At 41.3% G+C, this 15,842-nt stretch overlaps 1 protein-coding gene across 1 annotated transcript; it reads left to right on the forward strand.

Moving 5' to 3' along the window:
- On the forward strand, positions 1-10,812 carry rec8b (REC8 meiotic recombination protein b; the record flags this gene model as incomplete). Its single annotated transcript, XM_080489949.1, has 17 exons — positions 1-56; positions 202-270; positions 1,342-1,484; positions 2,274-2,349; positions 2,721-2,829; positions 3,828-3,891; positions 4,531-4,598; positions 5,508-5,589; positions 6,122-6,185; positions 6,331-6,526; positions 6,639-6,773; positions 8,158-8,233; positions 8,484-8,645; positions 9,013-9,088; positions 9,388-9,489; positions 10,483-10,589; positions 10,724-10,812. The coding sequence occupies 17 exons, from the start codon at positions 1-3 to the stop codon at positions 10,810-10,812; spliced, it is 1,674 nt and encodes a 557-aa protein (XP_080346075.1).
- Positions 10,813-15,842: the final 5,030 nt, after the last annotated feature.

The raw sequence follows: 15,842 nt of genomic DNA on the forward strand, positions 1-15,842 counted from the left end.
ATGTTCTACTATCCATTTGTCCTCCACCGACAGTCTGGATGTTTCTCCACGATTTGGTGAGTTTTAAGAAGTTTGATTAGTTGTTGCCTGGGATGTAACTTTACTACTCAGTAATCACAGAAAATCCTTTGCTATGGCTCACATCTGTTTGTGAACTAGCCGAGAAATGTTTATAAACATTTTGAATGTTTATTTGTTCAGGTTAGCAGCCACTAAGGGGATCAGGGTGAATCGCAGAGAGCTGCTCAGCGTCAATATCAAACAAACATGGTAAGAATCACCATTTTTACTTTGTCCCGTTTTTAGTTCTTGTCAGAAATCAGAAAAATAAACCAGTCACATTTATTTATTTCCCAGTAGCCCATCTGATATTGGTGTCTGACTTTGACAAATTAAGTTTTCTTTTTCTATTATGTGTGATTAAGTAGTTTTTCTAACCCAGGGGTGTCAAACACGAAGCCTGTGGGCTAAAACCGGCCCGCAAGAGGCTCCAGTCCGGTCCACCGAACCACCAAGCAAATTGTAAAAATGTCATAGGTGTTCTTTAACACATTTCCTAAGAGTAGTGAACATAGCACATGACTGAGACCTGAGCTGATGTATTGTTGATGCTGACATGAAAGATAGTTACCTCAAAGCATTAGTCTCATCTTGTCACTGTGGGTTTGTAAAAACATGCAACAGCTACAAGAAGGTTTTCGGATTATTCATTGTATTTTCTACAAGAAAGTATCATTAAAATGGCTTTATGTTGAGATTGTGTTGATTTTGCGTAGTAATTGTTTGGGTTTTATTGAACAAATATATATATATATATATATATATATATATGCACCCGTCACCACAACAAAGACAAACTTTAAAGTTTAAATTAAAATGTTATTATGGAATTATTATACCTGTCTGGCCTACTCAGGATGAAACTGGGCTGTATTTTTTAGCCCCTGAACTAAAATGTGTTTGAAATACCTGCTCTAATACTATCGCAAAAGTAAAAAGTGTTTGGGTTTTTTCCACTAATTAGTGTGAAACTTAATGAGGTATCATAGTTGAATTTAACATGTTGACCATTATTTAAAAATGTAAGCAGCATGGCACCATCAGAAATTGACCACCCAGTACCCAGCCCTATTTGAATATAGAACAATCTACATGTATCAGTCACCTTTATATCATTATATTAAAAAGAAAAATAGGGGGGTAAGAAGGCACTTCAAGATAAAGTCGAAATCAGATTTTCACTCTCAGCAGGCGACACACAAACAAGAACAGTCCATGTGTTTTCTCTATTCTTTTTTGTTGAGTGTAGATTGTGTCGCTGATTTTGTTCAACGTTTTCAGCGGGGACATCCTGGACTACGTGACCGCACGGGTTCCTGCACCTCAACCAAACCAGCCGAAGCCGCGGTTCTCTCTGTACCTGTCGTCCCAGCTGCAGTACGGAGTGATCGTAGTGTACCACAGGCAGTGTGTCATCCTGCTCGGTGAGAGAGAAAAAACGGGCTCAATGACGGGTCGAAAGTCAAGAAACTAAAAGATTCTGCTCGGGCTATCCTCTTGGATTGGGTTAAAACATTTAGGAATCATTTTTTACTTCTGTTTACTTCTGTGGGATTATCAACAGAATACACAAACTATTTCTGAAGATTTCCACGTGACTTCTAAGCCAAAGCAACTCAATTAATTTCATTTGTCCCTTATTCGTGTCTTTATTTGGGATATTTTCCTGTTCAAACTTTTTTCTGTTAGTTGAGTTTAGAGGTGGAGATGCTGTTTGTTGTGCTTATAGAAAATGCCTCCAAGCAATTGTTTTGTAAGTTCTCAATCTCAGAGGTGCCGTTCGGGTGTTAAAACCAAAACTGGGCCGTCATCATACATCTGTTTACTCCTTCTCAACACACCCTGACATGTGCCATTTGGAAACCAGCAGCTGATAAAAGCAATATTATCCAACACAGCTCAACACTCTCAATTCATGCAGGTGTTAAATTACACCCTGATACTGATATTGCATCAGGCAGATTTGCAATCATGCTGTTGTCACGGTTGATCAAAACAGTGAAACGCAACGCAGGATGATCGGCAGTGGGAGAAGCCAAGAAAGCAGCCACTGCCTATTGTCCACAATGGATTTGGCAATGGTATTTAATTACATCCACCAGCAGAATAGAATAGAACCTCCCAAGGCTTCAGTTATGTGTGAATACATTGTTTGTACATAATTTCGGTATGGCATAGTCGAGCTTATCACAAGTCCTTTTTCTGTTTTCCAGAGGAGGTCCAACAGACAATCGGCCGCCTGGTGCGCTTCAAAAGCTGCATCCATATCGACATGGCTGAATCTGAAAGGTCCGCTCTTAAAGATTCGCAGGCAGACTTTTGTACTTTGGCACATCTGAGATTATGCCACATTAATGAGGTGGATTGTTTTTGTGGAAACACAAAGAAGGTTGGGTTTTGTTGAGTGAGCGATGGACGAAGTGAGCCACTTTCACGTGAGTGGCTTCGTAAATGTTTGATAAGCCACATCCTGGCGCAGCAGTAACATATGAGCTCTCATGTCTGCAGATGAAATGTCTCATCATCGCGCACTCTAAACACGCTGGACGTTCATTTGTGAATCCACAAAACCAGGAGTTCCTTTTAATGACATCATGCAGTGCGATATTAAAGGTTTGTGTAATAACCGTGGGGAATCACAATTCATTTGTACCTGGCAGGATGGTGTTGGATGTTCCCGACCGTCTGCACACGATGGAGGAAGCTGAAGGAGCTCAGGACCCCTTCTTTGGTCTCATGGGACCGGATCAGCTCCCCAGTCCATATAAAGTACACATGGTGTGTTTTTAACGCGCACACCTGAACTAGCTATAAACTGAAAAACGTCAAAACTTAAAGTATGTAGGAGAGTTCATTTGTTTAGCACCGTTCATACACCAGGTACAAAGTGCTTCACAGAGGCAAAGAAATACAGAGAATTACATTAAAATCATAGGAATAAAAAAGACATTCAGAAAATAAAAGTGCAATTAAAACAAGAGAATATGTGGTAAACGATTTATTTTTTTAATGAAGCTAATAAAAATGCATTTCGAAAAGTGAAAAATTTGAATGATTTCAAGGAGTAACGTATTCAAATCATGAGAATTCCGTCTCGATTTAAATGAGGTGAGTAAAGGTTCTGCTGTAGTTAATCCAAACTGTATGGTCCCGGCTTGGGGGGTGGGGAGGGGGAACGTCTTATCTTTTCAGATTTCAGATGCTCTTGGAAACAAGCCTCATAAATCCTTATTTTATGACCTTATACATTGTAAGTGTGCGGCACTCCCACTTTACCATTACGTGTGCAGTACTCCTCCCTTCAGTCCTTTGCCTTTGTCAGACAGTAAATCATTGTCATTTGCGATGGGTGCACTAAATCTGACCAGCGTGGCTGAACTTTGCCCCACGTGGAATATTTTGCTGTGTAAAAGCAATTTCGCAGCTTTATTCATGAACACACGGGAATACACAGCGCAGGGACAGCAGTATGGGCAGAATACCAATGAAAATATAAGACGTCTGTAACTAGGAATTAAAATGTTTTGCGCCGGAGCATCGGGTGGTGGCAGGCAGGCCGTGTGCCGTCACACCCGGGTCATTATACGCAGGTCCACCACTGTGGTTCACCTGGACAAAGCAGCTTCGTGCTTCGTTGAAACAAAAGAAGAAAGATCACTATTTCGTTATGAACGTTGACCTCGTGTTTCACTGGTACTTTCGGTCACCTCAAAATGAAAGTTTCTACTTCGTGTTTGCTGCTTAATGTCTGTCATGTTTGTTTCCAGGCAGAGTTTGTGATTGAAGAGCACTCCCTGGTGCCCAGTTCTGACAACACACCCAACGAGAAGGGTGAGATTGATTTCTTTCTTTTTTCTTTTTCTTTTTTTCTGGTTTACTTCAGTCCAGGCCACTTTTCAAAAGTTTGACAAGTCCTAATGGATTGATGAGGTCATTCTATTGTAATGGTTCCAAGAAACCTTAAAGGAAGCAGTCATTTCATGTGTTTCTCTCAAGAGTCTTTAGTTATATTCCAATGTACTGACAACAAATGATGACGGGAAGGTTTTAAAAGTCTCCATTGGAAACCAACATTGTTTAAAATGGGCAAATTTTCTGTATTTATGTTTCTACATTTGCTATCCATAAAGTGACAGTTCATAGAATTACATACCTTAAACCAGATTTAGGTAAGATTCTTCAGTTTCTCCTGCTCTGTGGTTGATGTTGAAGCAGCTTTGTGTGATGTGTTTACATGTTACTACATTTAAAGTTTCATAGTCTCTCCTTTCTGGGAAATTGTGACTATATACTGAGCCCTGGGAAGAGTAATCTCATTCACAAGCCGGGCTCAGATCCCTCTCTCTTTTCTTTTTCTTTTTTCTTTTTTTTTGCCGGCTATTCAAGCGCCATTAACTGAGGTGACTCTCAGCTTGTCTCGCATCCTTCAAACATGGCCGCCTGTTAATTCCTCCTGCTGTGCTGAACCAGGTTTCAGGTCGACTCCAGCTGCTATCACCCTGACAGAGAAGGAGCAGTTCGTCATCAACACTGCTGAGGTAAACTCGCTGTCACATTCGAAGGACGAGGGGAGGGGAAAACAACTCCCGTCATCATTTTTCGATGCAGCGTGCCGTCCTGGTGAATCACTGGACGGGGGATGTGGACCTTGTGCCCACAGCAGCTCTGCTTACCGTCTTTGTCACATGTTGGCTGCTGTTTTTAGTCCCACCTTCCATGTCCTGCTGCGTGGTGGAGGCCCGCAAAGGTCTGTGCATTTATGACAGACCCGTGAGTTTACTTTTGTATAGGTTCTGGTTTTTATTGTCCAAGCAAGACCAGGTTTTCTTTAAGAGATATGTTCAGGAGATCCATTTATTTTCTGAATGGGGGGGGGGGGGGTAAAAAGCAGTAAAGTTAATGGTGCAGAGGAATGAGGGCATAAAATACCCGATGTCTAAATGACTGTCCTGAATTCACCTCTTCGTCTTCACAGTGGATAAAGGAGTGCGGAGTCACATTGTTTTAGTTGTAAAATCCACCTGCGCTTCGCCACCGTGAGTCTCGGCCCAGCAGTTCCTTCACACACTATTAGGCTTCTCATTCTGTCACTTAGGGACTGATAACGCTCCTCCTCAAGCCTCATCAGCTGATGAAGTCCGTTTTGGCCTGATAAGATCTGACGTAATTACATCAGTCTGCGCTCACGGCTTGTCTACGGAGATACGTCGCTCTCATTCCGGTTGTCCTCCGCCTCCTCTCGTCCTGAGGGTTTACATTTGCTTTGCAGGCAAAAACATGATTCCTAAACTTCTTGTACGTCTTGGCTGGATCTCGATTTGGCATTTTGTTCCACATCACTTATAATCACTTCATCTTTAGTTTGTAATTTTGATCGCCATGTTGAGGATTTTACATTCCCTGATAAGAATCTCGTCTCATCGTTTTGTTTTGTTTTTCTCTTGCAGCACTTTGAGGGTGATGACCTTCTCGAAGCGACAGCCAGAGACATCGACCTCCTGTTGGACCAGCCAGATCTGTTTCGAGGAGGTGTTTGTTTCTGCTATTTCCCGCTTGATGACCATAACGCCTCTCCATATTCAGCTTTTATCTTGCTTGGTATAAGAAGGTGCCGTAGGCTTTTGCTTTTGTCGTTTTGACTGGCAGGAGTGACAGAGTTAAGATTATTAATCTACTCTGCCAACATGAGAGACACAACCTTCTCGCGAGAGCGCTAACCACTGCACCAGCATGCAGCCTCAGACATTCATTTGATTCTCCTGAATGAAAGTCCTGTGTGTGAGGCAAATTCACGGCGAACGTTTTGGCAGCTTTTCAATTGCAATCTGGACGTATAAATTCCACACCTGCTCATTGGTGGCAAATACAGCAACATTCTGAAAGATTGAGTTTCCTTTCACACTTTCTTTCATTACAGCGGCTGTAAGATTGTAGAGATTCCATTTAGCAACAAAAAGAAAGCCTGTTCCTGCTCAGTCGGCTTTTATCAATTGAGATCATTTTGGAGGACTTGCTGTCATTTTAACGGCCGTAAGTATTTTGTCCATGTTTGTTTACTCAGGAGACGAGCAGCAGACCGAGGAGAGGACGGGGGAGGCCGAGGGAGCCGGGTCATTTATTGACCAGTGAGTCTTATCAACAAACTTTAAAGCGACACTAATGAGCTCAGGATCACGCTGCCAGTCTAATTTCATCTTGTTTCATTAGTTGTGTCTGATTTAGTCTGCTGAGGCACAAACACTGACTGTACTGACGGTTCAATGACTGCAGGCTGAAGGAGACGATGGTGAGGACGGAGCTGGACGGCGTGTGGCAGCTGGACGAGGAGCTGGGGAAACCCGCGGAGGCTCCCGGGGGAGACGCACCCCGGGAGATGACCCCTGTGCAGGTTGCCCTGCCATCTCCCCCCTCTGGACCATCGAGGAAAGACAGCAGAGATAGAACCTCATTAAGTTCTTTTGACGAGGTGAGGTTCAGATGAAACATTGATTTTTATTTTTATTTTTATTTTTTCTGTGAGAGTGAACACTAGATAGTGAACAGATGCCTTCAATAGCGTTCTCTCGGTCTGCCATCAGCTGACCGTTGGTCCGGTCAGGAAGAGCGCCGCAGGACGCCGGCGTCAGCTGGTCTTCGCAGATCCCAAGATCCAGCTCTCTGACCGAGCAATGAAGGAGCAGATCGAGAACCCGCTGGCTGAGACACTGGACCTGGTAATCAAACTCAATGACAAGTTGCTGCTGCACATGAACAACTTCCAATGGATTTCCCCGAGACTGAGAATGTTTTTATTTCATTTGCGACAAAACACAAGATCGCAAGCATGCCGTGTCTGCATAGGTGGGAAATTAATGACTTTGGTCCAGTTAGATATAGGAACAGACTGAAAAGCAATCAGATCAGAACTGGAGGAAGTAGCCCTTTGAAGGTTATTCCTACCGGCCATCTCTGTTCTCCCGACGCTCCGAGATAAGGTCATGAATGGAGAACGTATCGCTTTTCTGCATCTGCTCCATTTTCAAGGTCGTCTGCTTCGCTTTCAGTCTTCCAGCTCCCACTGTAACGGACATCATGTGCTCATTTCTTTATCTACCGAGGCTCACTCTCTATTTTTACATCAGTTTGGTATGAAATGCCCCGTTGGACACATAAATGATTTTCTTTTCACATTTTGTCACATTAATTTGGGCAGAAATTAGTTTAGCTGTGGAGAAAATGTATGATTGTGTGAAAATTCTAATCACAGTATAATTAAAATAACAAGTTTGAAAATTAAAAAAAGCACAAATAACCTGTTAACAAATCAGAGACTATAATATCGAGAAGAAACAACTTGATATGTATGGTTGATGAACTTGTTAGTCTTAACTAGCTATGATTGCTCTCTCTGACACATAAACATTTTTTTATTTATACAAATTAAAGTCTCGACGCCAGGCGGTGCTGCTGCAGCTCATTCTGATGACTGAGTTTAAATGAAGATTTCATTTCATTGGCTGAAATACCTCATGATGGTGCGACTTTGAGTTTAAAAATGGACCAAACACATGATTTATTAGAAATATTAAATATTGTATTTGTTTTGAACACAGTCGTTTACTGTCCCTAATTAACCTTTGACGGTTGATTCTCTGCAGAAAACCCACTCAGGCACAAGGGAGAACATGCAAACTCAAAAAAAAAAAAAAAAAGGGCAGAGCCTGGATTTACATCAGGACATGTAGATGGTGACCGCTGTGCTGCCCGACCCAAGTATAATAACTTCCCTGTAGTCCTGCAGATAAATGCAGGTCGTTCCCGAGGTTCACTGTAGAGATCAGTGTGTCATTGCTCTATTGAATTTTCTGTCTTTGCTGCTCTGTAATCAAATCTCTGCCATCAAAGTGTCTATTCACCAGGGTGTCAGTTAATTAAACTCCTGCTCTCCACTCCCTTTTCTCCAAGCCCTCTGGGCTTATTGACTTCTTCACCAAACTCCTTTTCCTTCCCTCCTTCTGATATATTATATGTGATATGATTAGATTCTTATCTCAACTCTGCTCAGATTAATGTTTTCTGATCACCTCTGAAAGTAACATTTTGTCTTTCCTCTCTCAGTCGGAGGTGCTGCTGGACTTCCACAGTCTGACCCTGCTTCCCACCCCAGCTCAGCTCTTCAGCGCCCCCTGTGGATGTCAGTACCAATAAAGCTTATAGCTTTTAGCTTTACATATCAGGATCTTAAGTGACAAGCCTTGTACTGTACAAGGATAAAGTCATTACTTTGTAGGACCTCTGAAGCTTTTATTTGTACTATTTACAGCACGTTATAACATCCTGGCAATCAGGATTTCTTTTGCTGCAGCTACCAGACTTGTCAAAAGGTCTTTAAAAAGGTCCAAAATACTCACAATAGCCATTTGATCCATTTTCCCCTGCCACAGCTCTCCTCCATGCTGACCTGCAGGCATTATGGAAACAGCAGGCCTTTATCACGGCCCTCCAGGATGAAGACCAAGGAGGACAGGAGGAGGAGGAGGAAGCCGGAGTGGAGTCCGAACAGGACAGAGAGATCCTGAGAGCGGAGAGAAAGAGGAAGGAGGTGGGTGTGTGTCGAGCTACAATGAGAGAGGAGCTCAGAGTTCAACCTGTGTGGATGATGTCAAATAACAGTGGCGAGAGCTCAATAAATAATCTCAAACTTTGATGGGTATTGAAGGTTTGTGAGCAGCGATCTTACAGTTTTGTTCAGTTCGACACCAATGTGATTTGAAGCTTGCTTCTATTTAATGAAACTGTCCGTCTGCTGCAGATATCCCGCGAGTCAGGACTGCATCCTGCTGAGTTGTCATGTGGGCATTTCTCTTTCTCAGACACATCACATTAGTTATTGCATCATGTTTTGGCAGCACATCATTTACTTCAAACGTCCAGTAACTCACGAAGCGTCTGTGTGTGCGTGTGTTTAAACAGCTGCGATGGATGTGATGCTGGACGTGTCCAAAGAAGATAAATCTGTGAGCGATGTGATTACTCCCGTCAGCAGATGGTAAGTCTCAGATGGTTAGACAGACGAGATGGATATGAAACAGCGCGTCTGTGTGTGTGTACGCGTGTTTTTCTGTCTTTGTGGGGTCTGAAACCTCTTACTGCACTTAGTGGGATTTGATCTACCTGGTGGGGAGAAGAATGCTGGATTTGTATTCACACAAGTGTTAAAATGTAGTTTCAGAGCGAAGGTTGGAATTATTCCATTAGGGCACTGAGTTGGTACAGTTAGCCTTTCAAGCTAAGAATAGTTTATATCCACAAGTAATGCTTTGCAAATGTGTGTGTGTGTGTTTGTAGGTCCATACAGGAGGATGTCCAGCCACTGATGGAGCCCATTGCCGAAGAAATGATCGAGATGCCCGAGGCTCAGACTGATGTAGAGTGCAGGGAAACGCTCAGGTGCTTCGGACATCCCAAAAAAAAAACTGAAGCTTACCAGGATTTTCTCAGTTACTTCAAGAAAGCCATGAAAAGCTTTTAAGATCCTGGATTAGCCGTGATATCTGTCATATAATGTTTTTGAAAATGAATATAGTGTGTTACAGATTTATTGATGTAATGGTGCCATGCCGTCACACAGTGTGATGGATCCTCCAGCGTTGAGCATGGCTATAAAAGCCACTTAGATGAGCCAAATCTATTCAAACGTAGAAGAAACCAGGCTCCTTTCTGAGAGCTTTTTCCACAAAGTTAAAGAGCCTCTGCTGAGCTTCTGCTCTATTTCTTGTTTTGCAGCAGTCGTACCTGAGATGTGTTCAAAGACAGTCTTACGTTTCATGAACTCACAGCCCAGCGAGCAATGATATTAGTTTTACCTGTACAATTTGAATGTAATTACATTATTTTCAAAGCGGTGCAGGAAAACTACAATTCAAACATAATTTTTGGGGTGTTACTTAGAATTAGGATGAAGAAAATGTATCTATGGTACAATTTTTTGGGTGTTTTTAGTATTCTGCATTGGCTCATGCCCATATTTCCCTTGTGTACTTATCTAAAACTTTCAAATTTGACATTATTGCAACAATTTTCCTGGGACATGCAATATCTTATGTTAAACACTGACTACAGCAAGATCAAATGTTCACATTGCCCCCTGGTGGTCCATTGCAGTAATAGCAGATTGCAGTGTGGCGTGGTGGTCTGGAGGTTACAGAGGTGTGGGCTTGTGACTTGAAGGTCATTGGATCAAATGGTTTATTGTTCCCACCCTCACCACGATCCTGACTCCAGAGCAAGGCCGCGAAACCAATCAGTCTTATAATCTCTCCAAGTTGATGATCTTAATAAATGTGTTCACATATTTGGGGAACCAGCCGGTGTGATGGGGGCAGCAATGGCTGTAGTTGCATCTCATCATACCCTGCTCACCCTCTTCTTTTCTTCTCCTAGCTTGATCACCTCCCTCCTACAGAGGCTTGGTAAAGTCTCCTTTCACTCGCTGCTGCCCCCGGGGGCCGACCGCTTCACTGCAGCGCACACACTCATCAAACTGCTGGGTGAGGAAATCAAGTCCAAGCAAACAAGATGTCTCTGTTCATAACTGAGCTGTCTAATTACATGTATGATGAAATCTCCTTCAGCGTGAAAGAGTTTGAGTCTGAGTTGATGTTGATCTGTGATATTCCTACAGAGCTTGTCTCCGCTGGACAGGTGACTGTTCGTCAGACTAAACCGTACAGTAACATCACTGTGAAGCTCAAGGCTGCGGAGTCGGTGTGACATCCTCTCAGATCATCTTCGTGTTCGCTGTTTTTACCCGGTTAACATAATGAATTGGATCCTGCCTCCTTCAACCTGTTTAAAATGATTTAAAAAGGAGTTATTAAATGTTTGTTTAAAAAAAAAAAAAAAGGAGACTAAACATTGAATTGAAAAATGTGTCTTTTTTTAAAAGGGGGGGTAAATGGTTTTAAATAAATGTGTTTTGGTTCTAATATGTTTATACAGTTCTATTTTCAGATATTTATACTCAATGACTTTATTACTGTTTCACATCCTGTTATTTAAATATGGACGGAGGATTTTGACCCATATGAATTTTTGGAATTTTAAAACAACCTTCATATGGTTTGTACCTTGTTATTTGTACTCTTCAGTGTTTAGATTTAATAAAAGGTTACTTGCTCTGCAGAGAAAAGTGTACTCTTTGAATTATTTCTCAGAGGTGAATGCATTTAGACTAATCTTGTCTAATTATTTAATAGAAGGTCAAAATAAAATGATTGAACATAATTCCTTTTGCATCAGTGAAAAGAGACCTTGCAGAACTTCTATTCTATTTAGCAGCAATAACTGGCTTTTGACTCATTGCACCCGCCTAGTGCCAATTTCTGAATCCCACTGATTCATACAGGGTTTTTGTGTTTGCAATTTGCAGGATTGGTTTGTGCAGTGGCAGATTTTATCTCACCAAAGATTTCCTATTGGCTTCATTAAAAGGCCACTTCAGAATTGCACAATCCCCAACTGATGGTTGTTTTTGTTTTGTAATAAAACCACACACACACACTTAACATTTGGGAGAAATAAACATTTTTCGGATAGGCTCTGTTTATGGAAATACCAGTTTTAATCAGTCATCAGTAACTTGCTCTATATTGTTCCTTCTTTCCTTAGGAATGGACATTTGAAGCTGGTTTACATCATCAAGTTTTTCTTTAAAGGGACAAAGCTGCAAAATATGTGGGGATTTATTAATTTCTTTTTCTGATCACCATAAATGTGGAGAAATTGGTTTGTTTTTTTAAGCTCATATACTTAACTACACTCAATAATCTGATTACTTACAATGCATTGTAATCCAATAAACAGTATTATACTGTTAAATAAGTTCCAGTAGATTCGCTGTAAAATAACCACAACTGCCACCGTTATTTTACGGCCATATACCGTAATTCAAAATACGGTAATACACTTGAAATAAATACCAGGAGTTGTATCGTAAAATAACAGTAAATTACGGGCGTCCCTGCTGCCAGTATTTTACTGTTATTTTACAGTGAAATTTTGTTACATCTCTTTCCCCTCGGCCCGGACTCATGACTACCACAACCGACAGGTCAGATAAGTGGATTCGATTTTTAGGATTTGAAGAATTAGATTTTAATAATTAAATAAATAAAATTAAATAACCACCTGCAGGAAGGTTCTTAATCAGGTGCAATGTGATCTGGGTGACGGTACTCAGACTGTCACCCCCGTGACCCGGAAACGGATAAGCGTAAGAAAATGGATGGATGGATATATAATTACAAACCATATACTACATACATATCATTATATATATACCCACATATGTATATACATATACAGTCGTGGCCAAAAGTTTTTGAGAATGACAGAAATATTACATTTTCACAGGGTCTGCTGCTTCAGGGTTTTTAGGTGTTTTTCTCAGATCTTTCTATGGTATATTGAAATATAATTACAAGCATTCCATAAGTATCAAAAGCTTTTATTGACAATTACACTGAGTTCATGAAACAAGTCAATATTTGCAGTGTTCTTTCTGTCATGCTGTCAATCAACGTCTGGACCAACTCCTGACTGATGGCCGTCCATAATCAATGCTTGGAGTTTGTCAGAATTTGTGGGTTTTTGTTTGTCCACCCGCCTCTTGAGGATTGACCACAAGTTCTCAATGGGATTAAGATCTGGAGAGTTTCTTGGCCATGGACCCAAAATCTTTTTGGGTCGTGAGCCATTCAGCTATTACTTTTGCTTTAAGGCGAGGTGCTGGAGAAGGCATTGCTCATCACTAACCTGCTCTTGGATGGTTGGGAGAAGTTGCTGTCGGAGGACGTTCTAGTACCATTCTTTATCCATGGTTGTGTTTTTAGGCCAGATTGTGAGAGAGCCCACTCCCTTGACTGAGAAGCAACCCCACACATGAACGGTCTCAGGACGCTGTACTGTTGACATGAGACAGGACTGATGGCAGCGCTCACCTCGTCTTTTGTCCAGATGCCCCCAAACAATCGAAACGGGGATTCATCAGAGAAAACGACTTTACCCCAGTCCTCAGCAGTCCAATCCCTGTACCTTTGGCAGAATATCAGTCTGTCCCTGAAGTTTTTTTCTGGAGAGAAGCGGCTTCTTTGCTGCCCTTCATGACACCAGGCCTTCCTCCAAAAGTCCTGGCCTCACTGTGCGTGCAGATGCACTCACACCTGCCTGCTGCCATTCCCGAGCAAGCTCTGCGCTGGTGGCGGCCCGATCCCGCAGCTGAGACAACTTTAGGAGACGGTCCTGGCGCTTGCTGGACTTTCTTGGGCGCCCTGGAACCTGTTTGGCACCAATTGAGCCTCTCTCCTTGAAGTTCTTGATAATCCGATAGCTGGTTGACTGAGGTTCAATATTACTTGCTGTATAACTTCTCTGTTCGGCCCTTTTTGTGCAATGCAATGATGACCGCAACGGGTTTCCTTGCAGGTAACCACGGTTAACAGAAGAGGAACAATGACGTCAAGCACCATCCTCCTTTTAAAGTGTCCAGTCTGTTATTCTAACTCAGTCATGACAGATTGATCTGCAGCCTTGTCCTCATCACCACACACACCTGTGTTAACAGAGGAATCATTGAAATGAAGTTAGCCGTTCCTTTTGTGGCTGAAATGCAGTGGACATGTTTTTTTGGGGGGTGAAGTTCATTTTCAAGGCAAAGAGGGACTTTGCAAATTAATTGCATTTGAGCTGATCACGCCTCATAATATTCTGGACAATATGCAAATTGCCATTATAAAAACTGAAGCAGCAGACTTTGTGAAAATGTAATATTTGTGACATTCTCAAGACTTTTGGCCACGACTGAACATACATACACACATACATATACACACAGATTAAAAAAACAAAAAAAACTATCCCCATCAATAAATATATACCATATATACCATATACTTAGTCACAATCTACAATCAACACTAATCTATTTAGAGACTATTCTATTTATAGAGACATACTTCCTAAAATGTTTTTTTGTACCTTTTATTAAACAGATTTATATTTGCACTTTGTTTCATTTCTGTCTCCAGACTGTTCCACAAAGTCACCCCACAGCTCGATACGCACATGCTTTTCATCTTTGTTCGAATCTTTGGTTTTTTTAAAGTTTAGGTCTCCCCTTAGAATATATCCCCCTTTCCCTTTCATTAAACATTCCCTGTATAATTTTTGGCAGTAGATTATTTTGCACTTTGTACATTAATTGTGCCGTTCTGAATTTGACCAGATCCATAAATTACAACATGTGTGATTTTATGAATAGCGGGTTTGTATGATCTCTGTATCCTGCATTGTTTATTGTGATTTGGAGCTAAAATAAATCTTTGATGTATGAACAAAACTCATAAATAAATAAAACTCATGATTTCTTCTCTTGATCAGTGGAAATGTGGGTTGAAAGGTACGTTTTATTCTGATAAAGTGAGCTGGTATTTCTGACTGGGACATTCTTGTCAAGGGTACAGGGCTCCGTTTTCTAATCATCCCCACCAGTGGCGGCTGGTCAATAGAGGGCGGTGAGTCTCTGATTATCAACTCGGTTCCAGCTCTTCTAATTTTGCCGTTTGAAAGGAGAAATTTGTCTGAAAAGCTGCAGGTCAGGTTCAACTTTCTCCATCATAGTTATTTTTAGATGCACACAAACAGAAATGTGTTCAGAATTTTGCAAATTTTTCCAGGTTTGTTAATGTTTATGTTTAGATGTGTTCGTATTCATTAATGACCGAAAATCTAAGAGCTTAAAAAAAGCTGTTTATTTTGTACTTCTTTTTTTGAGGTTTCTATCAAAGCATTCTAAAATAGATGGAAAGATGGATTGAGGTGTTGTTTGAAAATACACCTGAAATACCTTTTGTTTTCCCGAAACTCAGACTGTCATTTCAAGTAAACCAGCAACAAAACACATTCATTTTTCTAAAAGCATCTGTAAGTATGTAGATAAAAAGATGTCTCAGTAATAAAAAAAAGAAAGTTAGGGTTAGTTAGTTAAGTTTGTTTTATTCATTTAATTTATTCAAATTTAGTCACTTTATTTGTAATTCCATTGCACTGAATAGGTTTAGTTACATTCATCTACCGAATCCTGTACCTAAAAATCCGGCGCAGATGAACAATCATAGCAAATAAATGTGGACCGAGGATAGTAATATTTGCGCCTCGTCTATAAATTGCATGTGCTGGCACACGTGAAAAGCAACCGCCCAAAAACTTGAAATGCTATCATCTTGGTGCAGAAAACAGACAAATGTACACAATGTGACCAGAGGGCACGGAAGATTGTGCTTCTGCCCTCCAGCAGGATCCGATTGTGCCTTGCTGGCAGAAAACGTCTGTCTGACCTCACGCCTCAGCAACTCCACACAATTAAAGTGTTTGCTTGTTAAATGCGCTGCAGTGTGTGTTTGCGAGAGAGACCTCATCAATGTGGCGCCTCATTGTGACTGGGAGGTCTGAGCCGGGGTCAACGCCGCAGTCAGGGAGCACAAACATTCACATCAGCACGCTGGAATGGTAATTTCCTTTATATGACCTGTGATGCATGCAGGCCTCAGAGCTATTCCCGGGATCGTCCTTTCCGCCTCCTCCTAATGTGTGGATGCAAAAAAAAAAAAAAATCATAGATAAATTCTTTTCTGCTGTTTACAGAAAAGGTCAGAACTTAACAAATAAGGCAAATTCAGGGTTAAATGTCAGTGAGGGAGTTGGGCCATAAAACGCGTTTAAGTAAAAATAACAGGCAAGAGGGA

This window comes from Lipophrys pholis, assembly GCF_963383615.2.
Source record: "Lipophrys pholis genome assembly, chromosome: 20".
NCBI lineage: Eukaryota > Metazoa > Chordata > Actinopteri > Blenniiformes > Blenniidae > Lipophrys > Lipophrys pholis.